General features: G+C 47.0%; 1 protein-coding gene across 1 annotated transcript in view; it reads right to left on the bottom strand.

Annotated features, from left to right (window-relative positions):
- LOC135219595 (NADH dehydrogenase [ubiquinone] 1 alpha subcomplex assembly factor 2-like) overlaps positions 1-24,007 on the bottom strand; it is a 64,342-nt gene extending 40,335 nt beyond the window's left edge. Inside the window, exon 1 of the mRNA XM_064256482.1 lies at positions 23,857-24,007. Within this exon, the coding sequence (XP_064112552.1) occupies positions 23,857-23,983 (127 nt within the window). The 5' untranslated portion in view covers positions 23,984-24,007. The remainder of the gene's footprint in view (positions 1-23,856) is intronic.
- Positions 24,008-26,211: the final 2,204 nt, after the last annotated feature.

Here is a 26,211-nt window from a genome sequence, read left to right as displayed (position 1 = left end):
TCTCATTCACTTATCTATTCTTACAGTCACACCAGGACTCGATGCTGTTCAGCCTGCTAGGTCTGGGTTAGCTACACAACGTGTTGAGCAGCCACCACGGGTATCCCAAGGAAAACGATCCAAGGACCTGTGGGCAATATCCAAAAGGTAGAAGGAGGTGCCAGTGGTCTGGTTGTACCAGACCCCTGCCTTCAGTACCTGCGCCACGGAGAAGTTCTTGTGTAACTCGAGGAGTGTACTTCTAGGTCATCTTGGTGTGACGAAGAGTCTTCAACACTCAGCCTGGGATGCGAGTTTCTTCAGAAAGCGCGGTCGCGCTTTCACAGGACAAAGCAAGCATCTCCTTCGCATCGAAGGCGGTGAAGTCCATTAGGGAGGGGATTGTGAAGGACTCTAACCGATCGTCAGGAACCGAAGGGTTCTGAGTCTTCGCTACGAATTCGGTACGAAATCGAGCGTCACGAATCCCCATCCCCTGGATGCTTGACTTCGCAGGAAAAGTCATGCAATTACCTCAGAGGAAAAGAAGGGAATGGTCGTATGACCTATCCCTCTTCTCGACTTCGGTGATGTCCTGTACCCATACTGGTCTATCCGTCTGCAGCGAAGTTGTTCTTCTCGGGTAGTTGGATAGGACACCGACACTCAATGTGTGGGTGGTCGATGGTATGGGTACTGTGACAAGCCGTTAGGACGAAGAAAAAGACTGTTATGGAACAACCGAACTAAGTCCACAGCGAAGTTCGTAACAGACTTGGGCGCTCTGACAGCTGCCGACTGACTGCGTTCGGTAGGAGGCAAGTTGTCCAAGCACCCGAGCAAGTCACGTGACCTTCGCCTTAAAAGGGTTATGCCAAGAGACTAAACAAATAATTTGTTCGTCACCGATGCCAGAAGGCAAGGTGATGACTCTCTTAAGGCATGTGCCCAACAGGCGAAAGTCAATTGCCTTCTAGAGGACCGAGGTCCCTGATGGCAAGATATCTCATAGTATAGTTGATTCTCGGCTAAGGAGAAACAACACTATGTGTCGTTGAAGACGAAGGTGTACAGAAAATGCAACCTACGTCTTCACAGCTGAACCGAGAGAAGGATTCTCAAGATTCTGAACCTGTGCTACAAAGACTGAGAACGCTAACCGCTATTCATTGCTGTCCGGTGAGGATCGTAGTTGCAATAAAAGCGGAGCGCTTTCAGTAATGAACAGGGAAATACTGCCTGAAGAAAACTGCTTCTCATGGGCTGAACATGGAAGTAGAGCTGTCAGGTCGGAGAGTAGGCGATGTCTTCTGACATATCTGTTAATTCGGGGCGAGCAATGAATAATTGCACCCCTACGAATACGAGATATTTTGAAGACAAACTCAGATGTCTGCAAAAATCATTCGCATTATCGCGGTGCGATGCAGCGGGTGACTAGTACAGACTTCTGTTACCGGTGCGGTAAACAGAAAGATGAAAGAGTCCAAGAGATATCTCTGTTGAAAATTCTCGCAATGTCGAAGGCGATGAAATCGAGCGTCACAGCAGTAGATGGTCCTTCATTATTGCGAGAATCCCCGTTAATCAGAGACCTAAGTCCATGATTGTTGGGCAGAGATACGGTTCGGTAGTCAATCAAACCAGGGGAGAGAGAGACGTAACCGACCGTTCAGCTCCGAGACCTAACTGATACTGAGCCGCTATCGGGCAGTTCAATACGCAGTAGCTCTCGGTGACTCGTCATCCTGAGTTGCCAGGTAATCCATTATTCCACGAAGGAATGCGTTTCGGCTAGAACCATTTTGAGCAAAAGAATACGCTCGAGCAAATTGTTATATTTACCGAAACGGATTTCGGTAAATACAAAAGCTGATTGGTGTTGTCATGACAATACCAAGTATCTAAAATCGAAACTGATAACTGCTGGGAGGTTGCAGGCAACCCCGAGTTGCAGTTCAATTAAGATACAATTCGTCTCGGTCACAAACCGTAGAGTTAACTACGGTATGCGCCTACCCCCCGGACAATTCAACTGTTAAAAGAATCATGTCGCGAGGGTAATATACGTAGTATATTTGTAGGTTCTGTACCACGACCTCCATCCTAAATTCTTTTCCTCTCGAGGAATGATAATAAGGATTGGAGATCGACCGCCTTCGTTCTCTAGTCAAGAGAGTGAAGGAGAAGTCTTTCCCAAAGGAAAGCTTCAATGGTGAACAGAATACCGAAGACGATAGTTCAAGCCAAACTGGAAGTTCCCGTCCGTTCTTCTCTATTCCAGGTTAATCGCCTACTGTGAGATACTCTTCTTTCCGCAGCAGTCTTCTTCCAAATGCTAGAAAATTACAGGAATTCGAGCATAAGCGAGGTTCCCGATTATCGTGTAACAATTATCGGGGATTCTCGCTCACTTTGGACCGTGGTCTCGCCTAAGTGTTTGGAGATCGTAAAAAAAACTCGAAACACTCTGAGTGCGCTAGAAATTCCGTTAGAATTCTAAGCACTCTGCGAAACCCCCCACCGAATTCGTCAAACGATATCGGCTGGTGGTCCTCTCGATTCCCGTAGAAATCGAGAAAGGGGCAGGATCCCTCCTCAATGACCGGGGCTTACGTCAGGTAGGACCCGAAGGTCCCCCCCCCCCGGTAGCGCAGCCCCTAACGTGGGATCTTACAGAGAAATCTCTGTAGGATCCCTCCCCTTTCCCTCGTAGCCGTAAGGAGAGAGGGAATGGGGGAGGAATTGGATACTGGCTCGCCTTCCCAGCGGAACTAGCAGTTGGAGAAGAAAAGGAGCAGCCATCGCCTTACGGCGATGGCCTCTCAGAGCCTGGGAAAACGTATCGTCAGGAGAAAACTTTTTCCGAGGAGGGTTACGAACTATACTGTAGGTAAGGGTCTGCCGCACTGTGAACGTCGTCTGGGTGGGGCTGATCGACACCTGACAGGAGCGAGCCGATACCGTCCTCCGACTCATTCCAGTCATCGTCGAGGTCGAAACCTCAGGAGGACCGAAGGGGTATTCAATACGGTGTCCGAAGACACGTAGAAACGCCTCTGTCGCAGTAGAGGAGGTGAAGTAGCTTGTTCGGCCGGCCAGAACTGAGAGAGCCTTCTTGTCCGGAGACGAGAGACTACCTGTTCAACACAGTCGGCAAGCTCCGATCGCGGCAGACCCACCGTCGATTTGGGTTGGGTTCCCTCTCGGGCCCCAAAACGACTCGAGCCGAGACGTGGCTCGCTGGTGGGTGGAGCGGCGATCCTTCCCCGAGTGGTTCGTTGTGCTGACGAATCAGCGCCATAACCTCGGCAAAGTTCCTCTGGATCTCGGAAGTCACAGCATCTTGCAGAGTGGGACCGTTAAGCCCTTCGAACAAGAGCATATTCCGAGAACCTTCCTCCTAAGAAGGGGGAACAGCGACAGCCCTCTCGGTCTTCTCCATCCACTTGCGCATACGTCCTGGCCGGTCCAAGAACGTGCCTGGCACGTAGGGCGTCGTGGTGGGATCATGAGGGGCGCACCCCTCACGATCACTCCTCAATACCTCGCTCCTCCCGGTGTAACCCGAGGAGGTAGAAGGTACGGGAGAGGCAGACCTGACGCTCCCTTCTCGCTCCGCTGGCAGAACCAGCAGGCTTGGAGGGCTGCAGGCGATCGTCAACCCGCGGTGGCGATCGAGCTGCAGGCCTGGTCGACCGTCTCGCTGTGGAGAAACGGCTGGACTGAGCACAGCGGCCCCGATCTCGAGTGTCAGAAGAGCTGGTTGCTGGTTGCCGTACCCGATCGCTCTCTGTGAGAGCGACGGTCAGGCGACCTGCAGGCTCCACTGTCACAGTGAGACCGGTGCTTGTCCTCACGGCACGTCACGTCGCTGGTTCCAGCCGTGGCTGGTACCGGCGAACGGGAGGACCTCTTCCCAGCCTCAGCCCGTGGCCGGTCGTGGACCGTCATGTCCCCGGGTAGTCAGCTGGTCGCCGCGAGAGCGAGAGCTGGTCTGGTGAGAGTCGCGTGAGCGGCTGTCACCAGTCTTCCGCCCCGTGCCGTGAACCTGACGCTGAGCAAGCTCCGAGGTCTGGTTCCTGGCTGCACGGTCGCTGGTAGGCGACTGTACACTCGGTACCTCCCGCGAACGAGAGGCCGAGACGGACCCTGATGCAGTGGCAGAACCACTGACACCAGGCGAGGAAGTACCGGTGTTAGCCGGTATCCCTCTGGTCCCCGTAGTCTTCTTCCTTGCGGAAGAAGAGACGGGCCCCGCTCCCGAAGGAGCAGGAGGACCAGCGGAAGGAACCCTCCCGTCCCACAAGGTGAGACGGTCCCGAGAAAGCCACGAGGAGACTTCTTAGGAGGGAGGAGGCAACCTTCTTCTTCCTCGGCTGTGAAGCCTTAGAAGTCGAAGGGGAAGATGGCTGGCAGCCGACGACGATGAAGAAGATGAAGACGACGACGACGACACCTTCCTCCTCTTCTTCGTCAGCTTCCTCAGGACAGACGTAAGATCTGCCATCCAGGGCGGAGCCGGGGCCTGCTGTAGCCGAAGCCACAGGGCCCGGACGCACCTGTACAGACAGACCATAGTCTGGGGTAGTTACCACCACGAACAGGGACGATGTCAGCAGGTATGGGCATCTCAGGAACAGCAGGCACAGCCAGCACAGCATCGGTAGGGACAGCCAGCGCAGCAACGGCAGGGACAAGCCAGCGCAGCAACGGCAGGGACAGCAGCGCAGCAACTGCATGGACAGTAGCCCAGAATCGGCAGGTACGGCAGGCAGCACCGGAAAAACACAGGAAGTGGAGCAGCAGCCAGCAACATCCTGGTACCAGGCGGCAGGTCCAGGGGCGAGCTCTAGGGCAGCGGAAGTGTGGTCGCTGCAGCGTGGCAACCACGAGCGGCGGCGGCACGCCCCCCTCTCGGTACGGCGAACGGCACTTCACAGCGGCTGTAGGCAAGACTGTTACCACGTGAGGCGAGTACACCAGGTGAGGAGGGACGTCGCCACCTGGAGTGTGGTCACCACTCCATGGGTGACCGCAGTAGGCCCAGACATAGAACCGCAGCCCCTGGACACTAGCACGCCCTGCAAATGGAAGGACGCCCATACCTCACCAAGGTCCACCCTCGTGGCAGTAGCACCTGCGGAAATAAACAGTAGTAGCGATTAGTGGGGGGGAAGTCCCCTCGCGCTGGGGGGGTGAGCCCTCTTCCGAACGAGTGGAAGACCCCGAATACAATTGTACATCGGGCACCGAGCGCCCTCCCCCGCGCTCGACGGATCGGGCGAGGAGGAGAAGAACGCCGATAACCTCCCCCCCCGAAGGGGGAGGGCCAGCTGTGGGAGCTGAGCGGGGGGGGGGGGGTTCTCGTTCCCCACCCCGCACAGCACCCATGTACCCAACAATAATATAAGAGCCCGAGAGCAATCGTGCCCTCGGCCCGAATGCAAGGGCATAAGGATCAATTCCCTGACTGAGCGGAACTGAACCAAATAAATATTGATGCAATCAATAATAAAAGGAATAAAATGAAAAAGAATCTTGCATTACGATTCACTTCACAATGAATAAGGGCTCGGATCGAGTGCATTTGCGCCCTCGGTACCGAGCGCAAGGGTAAAAGGATCCATTCCCGATTATGAATGGAACTGTAAGTTTACTTGTGAACGAAGGTTCTGGATGGGAGGTGAGACTTCCGGACTCACCAGTGGTAGCTTACACACTCCCCCTGAAACCCCCCCCAACCAAAGAGGCGGCGCGAGCGCTAAACCACGCTTGGGCGGTGCTATCAGAGACGAGCGGGTTGACTCGGCAAAAGTAGTCACATTTTTGAAGTTGTTAAAGCACAAAAAACTAACACAGAAGTGGTGAGCTTACCTTAGGCTGTTCAAGTTATGAAGAAATTACTGTGAAGGTGCAAATTTGTTGAACACAAAGGTCTTTTTACTAGTAAGGTCAATCTTCTTGTGCTGTTTCGGTTGAAATAAATAATGAAAGATTGCAGTTAGTTTGTTTTCTCTGGAATAATAGTGATTGTATGTACGTATGTATTCTTGTATATATAACCTACTCTGTTGGATTATGAAGTTTGTTAGAATATCCTCTCCTAGTTACATGGTCTCCTCGGCTCCCGGGGGAAGGGTTGGAGGGGTGACCAGACCTGAGTCCGGAAGGTTCTCACCTCCCACTCCAGAACCTTCGTTCACAAGTAAAACTTACAGTTCTGGAGAGGGAGGCTTCAAACCTTCCGGACTCACCATGGTAGCTAGGCCGATGCTTCAGGGGCTTGAAGATGAAGTCCAGCGACCACAGCATCGAAAGCACCCTGTAAGCCGAGGAGAGCATAGTAAGAGCTGAAGACAGATTCGCTTCTCCAATTCATTCTGGACATGATTTCTTGTAAAGATATACCATTGTATAGCAGTCTTGATGAAGCTTGACCCCTTATAGAGTGGAAATTAGTTGACTGTTTAGTTGCATTTGGGTCGGCTCTGAAAATGCACTCCCTAAAAAGTTGTCTCATTTTTTGTAAAGACATTATCTTGAAGTGTTCATCTAGCCATATGTGGTCTTTCCTGTCTATGTTTCTTTCCCTACAGACTTTGTTTGTGTATTCCAAATAGAAGTTCAATTGTCTGACTGGACATATTTTTGGTCTGTTAGGAAGCTTTCTAAAGCTGATCTCTATTGGTGTGTAGTTGTTCTTTTGGTTTTTGGCCATGAAGGAAGGGTGGTTCCGTAGGACAATGTGTTCTGGGGTGAAGGTGCTCCTGGAAATGCAGAGATTGTTAAATTGATTTGCTCTTAAAGGGCAAGCTAAGGCTACTAGAAATAAGGTTTTCTGTGTCAGTAGTAAGGTAGAGTTATCTCTTGTGGTGTTGAGAAACGATATTACTTTGTCTAGATCCCAGCAGGGAACTGGTGAGTGTTGCTCGGCTTCCTTCTATTCACCCCCGATATCATTGCTTTGACATACTTGTCTTCTGCAAGACAGTAACCTGGGAAATATCCTGACAATATAGGACCTAAAGCTGCTCTGTAGCTCTTCAGGGTATTGTAAGCCAGTCCCTTGTCTATAAGGTGATTGAAAAATAAAATAATTGCTAACAGGGGGAATTTGTTGTCGCTTCCATACTCCTTATGAATGAAACTTTTAAAAATGTTATACAGGTTTTCATACTTGTGCATGGAGCTGTACCAAATCAAGCTGATAGCAATTTTGGTGCAAACCTCAGGAGGAAAGGACATTTGGGAGCTGGTCCTTTAAATTTTGAAGGCGATCAAAGTTGATTGGAGCTTTGCTGAGGGTGAGATACAGTCCTTGAGAACTATCTGGGTGTCTTCTATCTTCACAGTATATAGTTTGTGCTGCTTCGAAACTGACCTCACTAATGGAATCCATGGTTCTGTTCCCTGCGATATGGTACAGAAAAGCATGTTATTATTGCATTCTTTATAGATTTTAAAAGCTACTTTGTGTAGTAAGAATCCTGGTGGAAAGGCATAGAGAGGTGTTGGTCCCTTCCAGCTAATCGTAAGTGCATTATTGCTGATGGCTTTTTGGTTTGGAAGAGATGAACAAAACTTTTGAACTTAGTATTGAAGCCATTTGAGAACAGATCTATTTCCGGGTTGAAATTGAAGTCGGTGGCAGATTAAGGAGAATAGACTGTCACTGAGGCAAGTTTCTGTGGTGGATTGAACCCAGGTCTCTGGAAAGTGAGTCTGCAATGGTGTTACTTACTCCCCTGATCCATCTGGAATTTATCTGTATGTATGGTCCTTCATGTTACTTAGTATTTTCCTGACAAGTTCATGAGCTACCTTGTTTCTGATACTACCCTGCTTCCTTAGCCAAACCATTTGTAACCTTTGAATCTACATGAATTAAGACTACTTTGTTTTGTAATAAACCCTTGTAGTGAAGTGTTCCATAGAATAGAAGCACGCTAATAACTCTCTTACATTAATGTGAAGGGAGGATTCTTCAAGTGTCCAAGTTCCATTTATTGAGAGTATTTTACCGCTATTACTAATGCTCTCCCCAACCCCTGGTTGGAAGCATCTGTGAAAAAGTTCTGCATCTATTTGTGGTTTTGGGAATGTTAACCTCTCTGTACATTTGTCTCAGTTCCCATGGCTTTAGGTATTTTTTGAAGGTGTGTGGAATGATTTGTACCTGAATTAAAATAACTGTGGTATCTGTGGAGATATTTAAGATGGAATCTTCCCAGCTTGTATAGGAAGCACTGAAATTTAAGGCTCAATTAACATCTGATAGGAGTGAAGGTCAGATTTAAACAGAGTTGGAGGAAAGCTTTGGCCAATTTGATACACTTCTCTATGTTTTTCTGAATGGGATTCATAGTTTTCTTAATCATATTGTAACGCACTCCTAAAAATTCAATTCTTTGAGCCGGTTCAATTGTAGATTTTTTAAAAGAGATATTCCATCCTAAGTCTGACAATATCCTAATGACTAACTGAATGTGATTTTTACATTTTAAATAATCTTTTGCTAATATGAGAATGTCATCAAGATAGTTGAATATTAAGATGTGTATGTCGTTCTAATATACTTGATCACCGTGTACATTATCTTTGAAAATATATAAGGAGCTGTCTTTAGTCCAAAGGGTACCACAGTCCATTTGAACTTCCTTTTACCTAGCTTGAAGGTTAGAAATTTCTGGCTACTTGTATGTAATGGAATGTGCCAATAAGCATCTTTTAAATCTAGTTTGCATGCCCAAGAGTTTAGATGTAGATAGGGAAATATTGTATTGGCCTTAAGCATGGTAAAGGAAGGTTTTCTTATCATGGTGTTAAGCACCTTCATATCAAGATTAGTCTTACTGTTCCATCTGGTTTTAATTTATAAAATATGTGGTTGGAAAAGTAAAAGGAAGTTCTGGGGATCTGCTCTATGACTCCTAGTTTTAGCAGTCTGTCACATTCTCTTTCCAATATTTTCCGCTTGTTAGTTGAATAAAATCTATCTTTACCTACCCTTTTTAATGATCTCTGGGCTTTTAGTTTATTATTAAATGGAATTCTCACCCCTTCATTGATAATTCTACAAGCAAAAGAGGCATTAGGAAGCTTTCTCCAACTATCAATGTTCATTAGTAATGACTTACCTATCCTACTCGCTGGGGGGCTCTGGGAGTAGTTATTCATTGCGTTTGAGTCCAAAGGCAAGGTCTCTTGACTTCTATCCTTATTTATAGCATTAGGCCCAATGTCTGGTGGTCTGGTGCAGAGCAAAGCTCATTATTAACTGGTGCGGAGCAAAGCTCATTATTAATTGGTGCGGAGCAAAGCTCATTATTAACTGGTGCGGAGCAAAGCTCATTATCAACTGGTGCCGAGTGAACCTCGTTATCAACTGGTGCCGAGAAAAACTCATGTTCTGGTGCTGAGCAAACATCTTGGTCTGGCGCTGAGTGAAGCTTATTGTGCTCTGGTGCATAAAAACCTAGTGCTGAAAAAACCTCTCTTTGACCTGGTGTGGAGCAAGCTCAATTTCTAGGATAGAGAATGATTTACTTTTATTTCCTTTCTCTGGCTCCTGAACTATTCGCTTGTCCATTTTGGGACCTCCCCCCCCTGTACCCACCTCGCCTATTACCTCTTCTAAGCGGCTGAGACTTGAATCTAAAGCTAGGGTTACCTTTGAGGAAACTGAACCTTCTTCCCTGAAATCTGCCCCCAAAGTGAATTTCCTACCCCTGAAGTTTGCTGCCCTCCTCTGAGGAGGGGACCCTTACGAAAGCAGGCAGCAATGGCTGTTTTTTGGTCTTCAGTTAAATTCCAAACTTCTTTAATGTCTGCTTTGATTATGAGATCTCTTATCTCTTCCTTGAGGTATCTAGGAAGTGCTCTACTTCTGAAATTCCTTATCAAATTTTGTATAAGGTCTATGCTCTTCCTTAGGGGACCAATAATAATCTTGGACAAGAACTCAATGTCATTTACTTTGGAGGGGTACACTATGTGTGCCAGTGCTGCATGCCCTTGAAAGGCAGAAATACTATTCTTAATATTTTCTATGTCATAGAAAAATTTTCTCTTGTGGGTGTCATCAAATATCTTACCTTCAGGCCAGAAATTCAACTTTGGAGTATTTATTAATTTAAAAAAGTCTGAAAACTCCTTATTTTGACTACTTACAAAGAATTTATCAATGTTATCACTATGGCCTTCACTGAAGTTAATGCTACTAGTGAGTTATTCAATTGAATTTTCCCTTCTCTATGAAAAGATGGTTCAGCTTTGAAATTGGTGGAAATATATGAAGGAATGGGTTTATGGAAGGTAAGAAGGTTGAAATCTTCATAATCACTTTCATCTTCATTATTATAAAAGGAAAAGAGGTCTAAATTTGCACTTTCAGGTAATTCAGGTGATCGTCTCGAGCGTTTAGTAGGAGGGGGAGCCTCATTCTTCTTAGCAGGTGAACCACTTCTGCCGAGTTGAATGTTTTTATATCAGTGATTTATTTACCAACCTTTAATTAAAGTGTTTATTCAACAGGTATCGTAAATATGGACAGCAGCGGACCTAGAAGGCTGAAGTCAAGCAAAGGGGTTCACGACTCAAATAGCCCTCTTAGGTTAATTCAGGGCCTTATTAAGTGACTATGTAAGGTATGTATCTGTTATTATTAACATAATCTAGACCTGCTTCCTATGTAACCCTTTGCAGATCGCCCCCCAGGGCCTAGGCTAGCATCGATAGGTTTAAAAATGAGAAACGTGAACTCGAACAGCCTAACTTACCTGTGGCCTAGCCTACTACCTATTAAGCTACGTGGTTTTGATGTGTCAAGCAAGCAATTTGTATTGTATACCTAGTTATAAGCTTGTTATATATAAATTGGAGCATTTAGTTGGTTTTCTATCATTATTTCATGTAGTAATCATGCACATGCTTTGCTTACGCTACTTACGCAGTTACGCTACGTTCGGAACTGGCTGCTCCAACCATTCAAAACAATAACAAACTTACGTATGTGGGCCGCCATTTGCATTTGTGACGTCATAAGTCTAACTCCGCTGCTTTCCATATGCCGGTTTCGTTGTAAACAGAATTTAAAACCTTACCCTTTCTGAATAATTTTCATGAGAGTTTGATTCTGTTGGAGTAAAACATATTCACGATATCAGAATTTGAAGGCATTTCCATTCCTGCAGTCGATTGTGGACGTTTTTTGTTACGGTCTACATTCTCCTCTTCGCTGGAGTCGTCACTCAGCCGATGAACATCCACGTAGGAAAGAATTTGCCTCTTCATATTTTAGCAGTGGGCAGAGCGGGAGGGAAAAGAGAACCTTCTATGCCGAAGTCAACTTCAAAATTGTGACTACTTTGCCGAGTCAACCCGCTCGTCTCTGATAGCACCGCCCAAGGGGGCGTGGTTTAGCGCTCGCGCCGCCTCTTGGGGGGGTTTCAGGGGGAGTGTGTAAGCTACCACTGGTGAGTCCGGAAGGTTGAAGCCTCCCTCTCCAGAAACCTTGATCCATAATGAATTGATGCAATCAAAATATATATGAAAATGAAAAAAGAATACTGCGCTTGCGATTTCACTTCATACAAATAAAAAGGGGAAGGATCAATTCCCGGGAAATAGCGGAAACATTGATCCAAGTAAACAATGCAATCTCAATAAAATATGAAAATGAAAAAGAACTGCACTTGCGATTTCACTTCATTCAAATAAAAAGGGGAAAGGATCAATTTCCGGGTAAGCTCGGAAACTGATCCAAAAAGAGTATTGCTATCAAAATAAATATATGAAAATGAAAAAAGAATACTGTACTTGCGATTCAACTTCCATACAGAATAAGTTTTCGTGTCGAGCGCATTCGCTCGGCAACGAGCATACAGGTCAAAAAAATATAAATGAAAAGAGCACTTACTTACGATTTTCATCTACACATTTCCAACCAAAATATACGCTCGGAGCGAGCGCTCTCCCGCCCTCGGCACCGAGCATACACAATACGAGGATCATTTCTGGGAAAATGAATTCCCGCACTTACGCCCTTCAGGTCGGCAACTTCAGAAAACGGAGGGCGGGTCCCGGCATCAGGTAAACGAGGGCCCCCCCGGTGGGAAACGGAGGGCGTGGAGAAACCAAGATCCTTTAATTCACAATTGAATTCAATGGAAATAAATATGAAATGATTGTACTTACAATTCAGTTTCACTAGATAAATAGAAAAATAAAAACACAACCATGCGAAAGCAACGACGATGAAGCGGGCAGAGAGCGATGATACACGTCCACACGCCAGCAGGCCGAAAGCAAAAGTGATTTGTTTACCTCCCAGTCGCGCGCGCGCGCCTGTCGGACAAGCAGTTAACTACCGAACCCCTTGTTCGAAAGCTTACGACCTATCCAGCTGCCGCTAGTACCTTCCTATTGTAAAAGGACCGAGGTTTGTATGCCGCTCGGAACAAATTTGCAGTTCACCTGCATACAGAAGCAAGGATTAAAAAAAAAAAAAAAAAAAAAAAAAACAAAAAAAAAAAAAAAAAAAAACGGAATAGAGGGGGTGGGATGTAAATAGACAAAAACATGTCTTAGGGGATAAGGTCCCCCATAGAATTTTGAGAAAACTGTCAATCTCTACTTATGTAATGAGATAAATTGCTAATTTTTAAAAATTTATAAAAAATTGGCTGCTGTAAGCAGAGAAACTGCTAATTTTTTGTTTTGTTTATCAAATATACCTACTAGCTACCTATGTTTGCAGATCTGTTGAGAGAAGAAATTGAAAATAGGAAAGGAAACTTCATCACACAGAGGCGTAGTGAATTTGGACCCCTAAGCTGTGGGATTATCCCCTTTTTTTGTTTTCTTTTGCAGAGCTACCAAACTATATAAGCTGCCTATTGGGGAAATCTATGGCTACCATAGATAATTACCAGTACTACCATTACATAATAACGAATTTGGAGATTAGGGGTCCAAATTCACTGCTCCCTTGTGTGACTTTTCTTTCCCATTTACAGTTTCTTAGTTTGATAGATCTGCAAGCAAGTCTGTTTGTTTAAAAAAAAAAAAAGTTTATCTGCTCACAGAAACAGAGGTTTACGATTATTTCAAAATTCTATGGCAGTTTGTATCCCCTTAGACATGTTGGGTACCTATACCTGGGGTAAAACACCGCTGTGCAGACAGGCGGACAACTGTACTGTTGCCTGGTCACTTTCCAAAATGACAATTTGTCGAAAATTGCATTTTTCCTAAAACTATACAAACATTGAGGTCCTTTAACAATAGGAAGTAGCTAGCGGCAGCTGGAACGGTCGTAAGCTTCGAACAAGGGAGAAAAACGGTAGTTAACTGCTGTCCGATCGTCGCGCGCCGCGCGACTGGGAGGTAAACAAATCACTTTTGCTTTTGGCCCATGCAAAATACGCAGAGTGAGGGGTGGCATGAGGAGGGACTATATGTAAAGGACCTCAGGTTTGTATAGTTAGGAAAATGCAATTTTCGACAAATTGTCATTTGTTCGATACGTAATACAAACCCTCGGTCCTTTAACAATAGGAAGACTCATTCTTGGTGGGAGGAATCTGAGTCTTTTGATGAACAGACTGGTGTTCGTCCATCCCTGGAATGCCTCCCTGGTCGTAAGAGCGAGGGAGGGATCCAGCCTCTGTCCGATTGATCGGGGTGTGCACCGCAGGATCAATGGTCAGACCTCTGGGCCGAGTACTAAGAGAGAGGCAAGCGTATCTCTTTGTACCAGCATTGTAAGAACTTTTTCCTTTACATGAGCAATGTAAAGTAATGGGTTTGTCTCATGTAGGCATCCACTTTCTCACCCTTGTTGGAGAAAGTGGTGGATATACACTCCTATCTCTAGTTAAAGAGATAAAATGGAGCTCTGTTGAATAGCTTACCTGCATCTGACTCCCTTCCAGCAAGGTAACGACCGTATCCCTCTGCCCACAGGTAGAGGTAGAGAAAGATGGTGAAGAGGAGCCAGTCACTCTCTCATTCGCACATTCATTCTCCCAGTCATACCAGGAATCGATGCTGTTCTGCCTGCTCGGGTGCTGGGGTAAGCTTACACAACGTGTTTGAGCAGCCACCACAGGTCCCAAGGAAAAGTATCCAAGGACTTGTGGGCAATATCCCGAAGGTAGAAGGACGTGAAGGTGGTCTGGTTGGCCCAGACACTGCCTTCAGGACCTCCGCGCCACGGAGAAGTTCTTACGGAACGCTAAGGAGGGTCCGATACCTCTGACTTCGTGGGCTCTCGGTCGGAGCGTACGGATGTCGTCGCTACCATCAGCCTCGTACGCTCTCCTGATCACCTCAAGCAGCCAGAAAGAAAGCGTGTTCTTGGAACTTCTTTCTTGGTAACCCCAGTGCTAACGAAGAGGCGTCGACACTCAGGCCTGAGATGTCGAGTTCTCTTCAGATAGCGCCGTAGCGCCCTCACAGGACAAAGCAGCATCTCATCCGCATCGTTATCGGTGAAGTCCAGAAGGGAGGGGATCGTGAAAGACTCGAACCTGTTGTCAGGGATCGACGGATTCTGAGTCTTAGCTACGAAGTTCGGACGAAAATCGAGCGTCACAGATCCCCAGCCTCTGGTATGTTTAACATCATAAGAAAGGCCATGTAGTTCCCCTACTCTCTTCGCCGATGCCAGGGCCAGCAAGAAGAGGGTCTTGAGAGTCAGATCCCTGTCTGACGACTCTCGGAGTGGCTCGAAGGGTCTTCGAGTCAAACTCCTAAGTACGAGAGTCCATACCACGCAGGGGCCCTGAGTTCCCTGGGTGGGGTCAAGACCTTTCGAAGCTCCTCATTAGCAAGGAGATCTCGAACGAATTCGAGATGTCCAGTCCCCTCAGTTTTAGGACGAGAGCCAGGGCGGCTCTATATCCTTTAACTGTGGGTACTGAGAGGAGCTTCTCGGCGAAGAACAAACACGAGGGAAATCCGCTACCTGCTGAAGAGTGGCTCTGAGAGGAGACAGACCCTGTTCTACGGACACCAACCACAGAAGACGGCCCACTTCCCCTGGTACACAGCTGCAGAGACTGTCGGACGTTGTCCAGCCATCTCTGTTGCTGCGCTACGAGAAAAGCCTCTCGTTCGCAAGAGATGGTGGATAACAGCCAGCCGTGAAGTTGAAGGGACTGGACTGCTTGGTGGTACCGTTCTACATGTGGCTGGGCTAGAAGGTTGTGCCAAGTGGGTAGCTCTCTCGGTGCGTCCGCAAGAAGAGCCAGCAGGTCCAGATACCAAACGGCTTGCGGCCGTTTGGGAGCCACCAGGATCATTCTGAGATTGGGAGTGACCAGCGCTCGACTGATCACTTTGTCAGACAGAGAAGGGAGGAAAGGCGTAAGCGAAGAGGTTGTCCCAGGGGTGTTGGAGAGCGTCCTCTGCAGCTGCCCATGGGTCCGGCACAGCTGAAAGAAAACCTGAAGTTTTCTGTTGTGCCGGGTGGCGAACAGGTCTACGACCGGTCGCCCCCACAGGTTGAAGAAGAGCCTTTCCGCTACTCGTTCTTGGTGTAGAGACCATTCGGTCCTATCACCTGATCCCGACGGCTGAGCTTGTCTGCTACTACATTCCTCTTGCCTGGAATGTAGCGAGCTGACAGCTCTATCGAGTGAGCCGTGGCCCCACTCGTGCACCTGCAACTGTCAACTGATGGAGCGGAAGAGACACTAGCCCCCCTGCTTGTTGACATATGCCACTACTGTGGTGTTGTCGCACATCAACACACTGAGTGTCCCACCAAGCGGTCCTGAAACTCTTGGAGAGCGTTGAACGCCGCCTTGAGTTCCAGGACATTGATGTGAAGGTGCTTTTCGTGATGGTCCCACACACCTGCAGTCAGCAACTCCTCCAGGTGTGCGCCCCATCCCTCGGTCGATGCGTCTGAGAACAGAAGCATCTCCGGGGGGGGAGTGCGTATGGGCACTCCTCTTAAGAGGTTCTTGTCGTCGAGCCACCAGGCTAGGTCCTGCCTCACCTTGTCCGTGATAGCCACGGGAAAGTAAGGAGGATCCTTGGCCTGAGACCAACCCTCCCCCCTTAGCCTTCTGGAGAGACCGCAGGTGAAGACGCCCGTGAGGGACTAACTTCTCGAAGTGACGACAGATGGCCGATCACGACTTGCCATTGCTGTGCTGCCTGTTCCTGCCGCGACAGGAACCGGCCGGCTGCCTCCCTGAATTTGCTGATACGCAAGTCTGCGGGAAAGACCTGCCCTGCTACCGTGTCTATCAGCATACCCAGGTACTTCATCTTCTGCTTGGGTTCGAGATCGGACTTCTCGTAGTTTATCACGATCCCCAGATCGCGACAAAACTTGAGGAGTCGATCTCTGTCCTGTAGCAAACTGCGAGCGGGAGCTCGCCATGAACTAGCCAATCGTCGAGATACCTCAGAAGACGTATCCCGTGCGAATGGGCCCAAGCCGACACCAGAGTGAACACTCGCGTGAACACCTGTGGGGCGGTTGAGAGACCGAAACAAAGTGCCCTGAATTGGTACACCGTCCCGTCGAAGATGAAGCGGAGGTACTTTCTGGAGGACTGGATGGATGGGTATTTGAAAATACGCATCCTTCAAGTCCACTGAAAGCATGAAATCGTTCCCCCTGATCGAGTCGAGCACCGAGCGTGCCGACTCCATCGTGAACCGCGTCGTGCGAACGAAGCGGTTCAGGGGAGAGAGGTCTATCACCGGACGCCAGCCCCCCGATGCCTTCTCCACTAGGAAGAGGCGGCTGCTGTAAAAGCCCGTGACTGGTCCCTCCACGATTTCTACAGCTCGTTTCGCCAGCATGGTCTTGATCTCCTGTCGAAGAGCGTTGTCCTTTGCTGATCCCCGGACATAGGTCTGTAGGTGGACCGGTTTGGAGATGAGGGGGGGCCGAGACTCGAAGGGTAGTAGATATCCCTCCCGAATGGACGTCTACTATCCAGTTTCTCGGCGCCGTAGCGCTGCCCAAGTCGCCCAACCTGGCTCGCTAGGCACCCCCCCACTTCCGGCAGCAGGTGAGGGGGAACGCCGTCCCTAGCGTTTCCCTCCTCGTTTCGACTTCTTTCCAGCACCATCCTCGGGGAAAGGAGGGCTGGGAGGAGGGCTGGTTGCGGCCTCCTCTAGCAGAAGTTGAAACAACAGGAGTCTTCACACGGGGTTTGGACGGTGCAACCGTCTTCGCCGCCGTGGAAGCGCTAGCCAAGCTCTTTGTTTGGCCGCAGTCGCTCGAGATTGCCCAGTAACCTTCGAGACTGCCTGGTGAACTAAGCGGTCACTCTCGTCAGTGCGCCGCCTTTCCACCGCAGCGTCCACCATCTCTCCAGGAAAGAGAGCTGGGGAACTCCTAAGAGGTCCATTTCGAAGCCCGAGTGCCGCCTCACGCCCGGCCCCCTTGGTCACTCGGGTAAGGACTGCGTCCCTACGTCGAAGAACCAAGTTGGCCCACAGGTTAGCAGTCTGATGGGCGAGCGGTAAGAGATTGCTCTTCCTCCAGACTGGCACAGTCTCCTAAAAGAAGCGTCGTCTTCGAGAGCAGAACTCCCGGAGCCGGCCGCTACTTTGGATATTGTGAGGGACCACAAATCCAACCAGGAAACTGCCTGGAATGCTGCCATAGCGGTAGATTCCAGGCAAGTGCCTCCTGCTGCGAGAACCATAGGTTCTCCGACAGGAGCTGCTGCAGGGCCACACCTGGAGTCAGCCTCGCCTAACTCCGGGGTTTTAACCTGTTTAGGCAGTATCGGGTCTTCCGAAGGCACGTAGAATCGCCTCTGCCGCTGTAGAGGAGGAGGAAGCAGCTTAGAAGACCGTCCGGACTTTAGCGAGTCCTCCCGTCCTGAGACGAGATTCTCCACCTGATCCAGGACCGAGTCTGCAAGCTCAGATCGCGGTAACCCCCACCCCACCATCATTTTGGGCTCCCTCTTGGGACCCCAAAATGATTCGAGCCGGGACGTGGGCTCTGCCGGTGGTAGCGGCGATCCTTCCGCGAGGTCATTATGCAGACGCATCAGCTTAATGACCTCTGCAAAGTTCCTCTGTATCTCGGGAGTTACTGCGTCTTGTGGAGTAGGACCGTCCAGTCCCTCCAGCAAGAGCTATCCCAGCGATACTCCTCCTTCAGAAGGAGGAACAGCGACAGACCCCTGACGGTTCGCCTCCAACTACTTGCGCGTACGTTCTGGTCGGTCCTAAAACCGTGCCTGAGCCGTACGGCGTCATAGCTGGTCACGAGCGGCGCACCTCTCGTGATCGCTCCTCGGTACCTCGCTCCTCCCGGTATAGCCCGAGGAGGTTGAAGGTACGGGAGAGGCAGACCTGACGCTCCCCCCTCGCTGGCAGGACCAGCGTGCTGGGAGGGCTGCTGCTGATCGTCAACCCGCGGTGACGGTCGAGCAGCAGGCCTAGCCTTGCCGCTCGCCTGGGGCGATTGGCTCGGCTGAAGAACGTCGAGACCGATCTCTAGCGTCAGGCGAGCTGCCGCTGGTCACCGATCTCCGCCCGGTCCCATCGGGAGCGGCGGACGGGTGACCTGCTAGGCTCTCTGTCGCGTCGGGACCGGCGGCCAGCGTCCTCTCGGCGCGTCGAGCCGCTGGTACCAGCCATGGCTGGTAACGGCGGCCGCGGGGACTCCTTCCTCGCCTCAACCGTGGCTGGTCAGCGACCGTCTTCGTCAGCCCGAGCAGCCAGTTGATCGCTGCGAGAGCGTCCACTGGCCTGGCGAGAGTCGTGTGCACGACTCTCGCCGTCTTCTGCTCCGCGCCGCTGTCTTGACGGCGAGCGAGCTCGGGCGTCAAAACTTTGGCTGGACGGTCTTCTTTGGAAGAGCGTCCACAATCGGTGCTTGCTTCTCGCGAACTAGCAGCGGTCCAGAGGACGGAAGCCTGGTTTAGCGGCAGAACCACTAGCAACAGGTGAGGACGCACCAGCCGAGGCTGGTGCAACCTCTGGTCCCCGTCGACTTCTTCTTTGCAGAAGAAGCGACGGGCCCCGTTCCCGAAGGAACAGGAGGACCAGCAGAAAGAGGCTCCCCAGCTCGCCTGAACGAGCCGGGCCCTTATTGAAGATCCCGAAGGAGTCTTCTTAGGGGGGGAGGAGGCAACCTTCTTCTTCTTCGGCTGTTTGGCCTTAGAAGTCGAAGGGGAAGGAGAGGCAGCAGACGACGAAGAAGACGACGAAGACGACGACGACACCTTCTTTTCCCTCTTCCTCTTCTTCTTTCGCCAGGCTCCGCAGGACAGACGTCAGGTCTTCCATCCAGGAGGGAGCCGGGGCAGTTGCCGAAGCAACAGGGCCCGACTGCACCTGTCCGGAAAGACCTGAGACTGTGACAGCACCACCAACAGCAGGAACAACAGGAACAGGTCCAGGAACAGCAGGAACGGCAGGAACATCTGAAAGTGAATGAGACAGCAGGCACCTGATCTGAAAGGGAATAGCGCTGGGACAGCAACAGGTTACGGCAGGCACGGCAGGTACCTCAGGGAGAGGCCAGGCGTCCTGTCGGCAGCTACCGTCATCCTCGGCACTGGCGGCAGGTCCAGGGGGGTGGGGTACTCTTTGGGCAGCGGAAGTCCGGGGTCGGCAATACAAAGAACCCAGGTGGCGGTGGCAACGTCCTCTTTGGCACGGTCATGAATTGGTTTCTGGATTGCAGCCGTGGGTGTTTACCCCGGACATGACGAATGTGGTGTGTACACCAGATGCGGTGGCATCTCATATGCTGGTGTCGAGATTGTGGTTGTTGTAGTGGTTACCGCACCATGAGTAACCACTGCCGACCCCGCCAACCGCTGAATCAACCCCTGTATGCTCGGCACTCCCTGCAGTCCCAGCGACTCCCACACCTGTCCCAGGTCGTCCTTCGCTGATGGCACACCTGCGGAAGCAACAGTCGGGTTAGTTAGAGGGGCTTCCTCTCGCAGGCCCTGGGGGGAGAAGAAAAACCCCACCCAGAGCTGGACGGAAGACCCCGAGTACAACTGACGTCCGGTAGCGGGCGCCCCCTCCTCCACACTCGACGGATCGAGAGAGGAGAAGGACTCCGCTACCCCCCCCCCCCCCCGCAGGGAAGGCGCGAAACGTGGGGGCTGGCCGGGGGCAGGAAAGAGGACGAAGTGTCCGTTACCAAGGAGTCACTGGACTTTCCGATGACTTCTTGGGCGGCCTAAGTCTCTTCCTGCCCTCGTACAGCACCCACTGCGCCTCGGACCAATGCATACACGTTACACAGGGCTCGTTGCGGGAGCACTCTCGCCCCCGACAACGAGTACAAACCTCGTGAGGATCTACATCAACAAACGATCTGAATCCCCCACATCTACGCCCTCCAGCCCGGGACAACACTCTACGGGCGAACCGCCGGGGGGTGGTGAAATCTCCATTTCTTCCTCACCTCATCATAAATGAACAAAGAAATGCAAAGTACTTACAATCACTCTGAATTACACAGAAAGAGAGGGCAAATACTCAAAACTCAAAGCAAACGACAAAGCGGGCAGAGCGATGACGAGCACGTCCTATCCACACACGGCCGAAGCAAAAGTGATTTGTTTACCTCCCAGTCGCGCGCGCGACGATCGGACAAGCAGTTAACTACCGTTCTCCCCTTGTTCGAAGCTTACGACCGTTCCAGCTGCCGCTAGCTACTTCCTATTGTTAAAGGACCGAGGGTTTGTATTACGTATCGGAACAAATATAACTTTAGCACTAATAGTATCCCAAATTAGATGCCAGTCATAACCCAACCAGCATGGAAACAACAGATCAAGACCTCTACACTCCTCTCAAAGGAAGTGTTTTCTTTCAAGTCACAAAATAATGCCATAATTTACAGTTAAAAAGAAGTTAATGAAAGTCTAGCTATGCACGGTGCAAGCATACCTCCATGACGCTTTCGAAATTTAACTTATAACACCTTATGTTTAGAAGATTGATGCCATCTCAATGTTTGCGAAGTCACTTGTGTCAATAAACTATCCATTTCCTGTGCTAAATCCACACACCATTATTACCTATAGACGCTGGGATACTTTCTTCGCAACAATCTTAAATGACGAGGTGGATCGGCCTCCAGACGGGAAAACATATTGATTGTTCGGGAAGAAGATGAAGAAGAGAGCGGTAGATGACATTTAAATATATAGTTAAAGACCAGAATAAGGTTATGAATTGCCTATATTCATTATGTATTCATGATAATTCATTTGAAAATATTCGTTGTTGTAAAAGTTGTAAGGACGACATTTGGGCGAATGTTCACCCTTCCATTGTAAAAATCTGTATATCCATATGTCATCTCCTTTCTTCCAGGAATTAAAATTTAGAGCATTTTACACCCATTCTTTTGAAGTACTAGTATATATGTCGGGAATCCGTACCCTCTATGTAATAATATATTCATGTATTTTCGTCTGTGAAGAAACAAATTCACAGGGGGGGCCCTGCCCCTTTTTGTTTATGTTTGTTCGTGCATGCGTGCAAACTACGTTTCTGTCCGCATACCGCCTTATGTACAGCCGCTCTGCGGAATAAAGTTAATGCGCTCACTCTCCTCGTCTTACTCAGTCCTCACAAGGTAACCAGATTCCTGACACAAATTTCATCAGTTTTGCTGTGATATAGCTATGGTGTTGCCAATTGTTTTTTGTGTTTACCCTCCAAACTTGGGATAAGACTTACAAAAACCCATGGAGAAAAGTGAGTTTGGCATATCTATTTTTAATATATACCTATATACATAAATACTAGAGCATTTTTATTATTATTGCATTACTATGACATCTAGAATTCACGGAAACAGTTTGTAAATGCATCGGCGTTGGCAACGATTACTGGCATCCCTAGCACGCATTAAAGATTACATTTGTTTCAGCCGTACAATTATTAAAAATAAAAATAAAATTATTTCAGCCACAAAATTATGAAAAAAATTTTAAAAAGTCAAAATAGTAATATAGACTCTAATAAATGAAGAGTGTTAGCAAAAATGGAAAATTTTTTGTTCATAAACAATTCACTAATGCGTCGTCTGCTTGACTTGTGGATTCTGGCTGCCAGACGTACAAAATGAAACTTAAAATACTAGGGTATGAAGTTAAATTTGGAGTGAATTAAGAACAAAGTATGTAAAATTACAAGTAAATAAGCACTGGGGAGTTTTATTTGTGATGGCAGTAAGGTTAAAACCACCGATTAGGCTACAAGGTAGAAATGCATTTCAGTTCAAAACATGAACTTGGGAATAAGACGTCTCATACTTTCACTGTTTTGTTGTGCTGATTACAGCTACTACATAGATACGCAAACATTGTTCAAATGAGCGCTGGGAAGGACGTGTCTGACAGTGTATGCCTGGTTGTTCACGAGACGATACCACGCCATATTGGATTAATAGGCTAAACTGTCTTGAAAACATATCGTACAAAGACCTCACATACTTATTTTTAGTCCGTGTGGCGGTTTCATATACCTATCTCATTTTGTTGACGAAGCTTCGGTCTTTTGAATGGTATACTTAAATGGCACAGGATATAGGTACAGCAGCCGTATCCGGATCGTGGTAGATATTGGTACGGCAGTGAATTGCGCATACGTCAATTTCAGACTTCATGCCGTACAAATAATATAGTGCGGTGAGGGTACGGCAGATTCTGTCATTAGTGCCGTATTGCGCTCTTGACTTGCTGTAGATAAGGCAGTTAGCTGTATCCGTTTACCAGTTTGCTAATCATACTGTATTATGTAAACCAGAGTTCGGCTTTTAGGCGGGACAGTCACGCTTTTTGAACATCTGTCCCCCTTTTTTTAGTTAGCAAAATGTCCCTCCCCCCCCTTTTTTTTTTTTTTTTTTTTTTTTTTTTTTTTTTTTTTGCTTTTGTGAATTTTGTCCCTCATTTTTGTACTACAAAAACAACACTATCCCGATTTTAATGGAATAGTGCTGAAATTTTGTTTAATTTTGCCATTTCACTACCTGGTAAATTCTATCATCTTCTCCGACAGCTGCAATATACCCAATGAAGTGAATTAAAAGAATATTGTAAAGTGTATAAAGGCCTTTGCAACTGCCGATGTCGGGCAGAATAAAGGGCCGAGAAAGTCACCAAAGGTACGATGGTAGTGTATATATTTATATATAATCCTCTTTGAATCTCCTCTTCGAAATTCTTTTCAGGGCCGATTTGATCGTTCGTGACCTACGTATATACCATGAATTACCCAATTTTTGAAAGTTTGAGTCTTCATAGATGTCTATAGCTTTTATCAGCTCGTTAAAGCCTGAAAACATCTGTTTTTCGGCGAAAACTAATGTATTATTCCGCGGTTCATGATGTTACGTCACCATTTTTCTTGCTGTCACTAATAGTATGCCCAAAGGCTGCGTATATACCTCAGTATATAGTCTTTGGATATGCGTGAGGCGGTAAACAAGGGTTCGCGCATGCGCAATTCACTGTCGTACCAACATCTACCGCGATCAAGGTACGGCTGCCGTACCAATATCCAGTTCGTACTTAAATATTGAATTGTATTGTTGTTTCGAGTGAAAAAGTGGAAAATTAGCTAGCTAGTAAGTGCAAGTGCCGCCACAGCGGTGTGTTACCCTACATACTACGATTTTTTGCCTTCTTTATTCTTTTTGGTGTTTCTTTTACAATCCCCCTGTTTTTATTCACAACCTCTGCTTCTTTAAGCAGATAAACTGCTAATTTTTCCATCGGTTTCCACGATCCAATACAGATTCGATAAATCTTTGTAAAGATGTTTACTTTACATAATGTAGTGAATGTTGACCGCTAAACTGTAGGATTACCCTGTACGATTACAGTCAATATTTGCCTCCAGTCCTACCTGCAGCGAGCTCGTAGTACTTATTTCCGAAGTAGTCGTCACCCATTAATTGTCCACTCTGGCGCGGCTTCTTAAATGAATCCACAAAATTTTTAATAATGACTCGAAATAGTCCTCTACCAGACATTTCAGATGAGATACCGGAACTAGTAGTAGTAAATTAAAAGTAACAATATGTAACGGCTCACTTTCGCGTTTCCTTGTACATTCCGTATGTTTTTTTTTTTTTCTTTTCTTTGGGTACAAATGATTTTGTTGATCCCCAGCAAAGTTCGGGGGTAATTTTCATTTTGGAACTTACAGTCTGGGCGCTCTTATTGTGCCATTTATGTAAAGAAGGCGGCAAGATGTACTAAATATCACATTAGAAAAATTAAGACGAAATCATAAAACAGCTTGCCGAATTTCGGTTAACAGTACTTCAACCCTCATGCCTAGAAGAAAATTGGTAGTATATCTGTATTTAATATGCGGTACCTATTCTCATATAAGTGTTTCGACGGTTCAGCTCGCAGAGTGAATAATACGGTGCTAATTAATGAGAACATTTGTAGAACGACGTCATGATCCCTCCCAACGTAGAGGAAAAAATTATAACCCGAAATGCCTGACACAGTAGGTATTCCACTTTGATACTTCGCTAACAGTAAATTCGCTAGATTTAAGACTTAAGAGTAGTACAGCTTTAAAACTTTGACACCGAATCTTAGAATTAAAGTAATATAATATTTTTGCATTAAGATTCTTTTAATTTTTTCTCTATTAGCCCTTTAACTCCACAGAAGCCAGTTTGCTGACGAAAAAAATCGCTTACATTTGAGTTCTCTTCTTACCTATTGGTCTTCCGCTGACGAGTCAAGAAGAAGAGGAGGGATTATATGATTTTTTTGTTTCTTGTTAATTTTGTTTGATTAACCTTTTAATTCCACAAAAGTCAGTTTGATGACGGCAAAAACGGCATTCATTGATCATGACGATTAAGGATCTTGATCCCTCTTCTTGCCCTTCGGTGTTCCGCGACATACAAGTTAAGAAGAAAATGATAATAAAGAGGAATAGTATATGTTGAAATTGAAAACTAACAGGGGTTAATATAAGGATGAGGCCTGTGATATCTGCTTAATGGAGGAAAGTAGCACCGAACATTTATTCAAGTTTAAAACCATACAAAAGAAAAAAAAAAAAAAACATCATTACTTTACTTTAGAGACCCTGAAATTCCCTAACATAACTGGAGGAATATATAAGTCTAGCCCTGAAGATTAAGAATGTTGTTAACCTGGAAAACGATGGATGTCAAAGCCAGTAGCATGACTCTTCCTCGGTTACAAAGAAAGGAAAGGGGGAAGGTTTAAGAAGTATAGTGCAAATATTTTGTTAATATCTAGTTTAGAAACAGCTTTAATTTTTCTGGGTCATTGTTGCGGAGAGTGGTAATGGACAAGAATTCAAATAAACATTTTGAAGTGCTATGAAGTGATGCTCAAATCTCATGCGACATGACTCCATAGGATTTCATTCAAAATTCACTAACTGGCAACCTAGCATAATCCATAATTATCTTTTATTTCAATGCGAAAACGCGAGTATCGCATACACTAAGGCGATAATATGTTTCATAAGAGTGAAATCTGTCATATACTTGAAAATTGTAAGAAAATGTCACGTGTAGCCAAATTTCAGAAAAAACCCTTACGAAACATTTTCAAAACTTTCGTTGAGTCATCGCTGAAGCATTTGACCAAAACGAAAAAAATTGTCGTAACATTAATAATGCTTCCAAAGCAAACATAAAATTTGAAATAGTCATATTTGATTGCTTTTACCCTCAACGCTGAAAAAATGTAAATATGCATATACAAAAGTAGAATGCGCCCACCGATATGAACGTGTGAGGGGAGCATGTGTGACGTATTAGTGTCGGTGCAACAACAACCACCTGGTATATAAGTAAGTCTACAATGAGTAGCGACCATTAGATTATCTTGAAAACATTTACTTTATATGTTAAAGGAATATTTGGATTTTCATACATAATTATTTGTTATCTTTCTTAAATATTTCAAAACTGATAGCATACTAGCAAATATTCGCCTATTTGTCAAAGCCAAGATATTATTCCTAGGCCTAGGTGTTTAGATTTCTTTAATTTACACTTAACATTCACATCTCTATATTAACCATTTCTGGCCAGAAAGCAAATGAGGTTATCTACATATTCTTGCACTTCAAGTTACCTTATGAAAGAATAAATTATACACCAAAAGCGAGCAGAAGGACTTTTAAGGAAATAATATTGTAAACCAGTTGAAAAACAAGTGTTCCATATGCCTTGAAATTAGTACTTATGATATT

Source organism: Macrobrachium nipponense, chromosome 1 (genome assembly GCF_015104395.2).
Source record: "Macrobrachium nipponense isolate FS-2020 chromosome 1, ASM1510439v2, whole genome shotgun sequence".
In the NCBI taxonomy this organism is placed as follows: domain Eukaryota; kingdom Metazoa; phylum Arthropoda; class Malacostraca; order Decapoda; family Palaemonidae; genus Macrobrachium; species Macrobrachium nipponense.
This window is presented reverse-complemented; position numbering and strand designations above follow the sequence as displayed.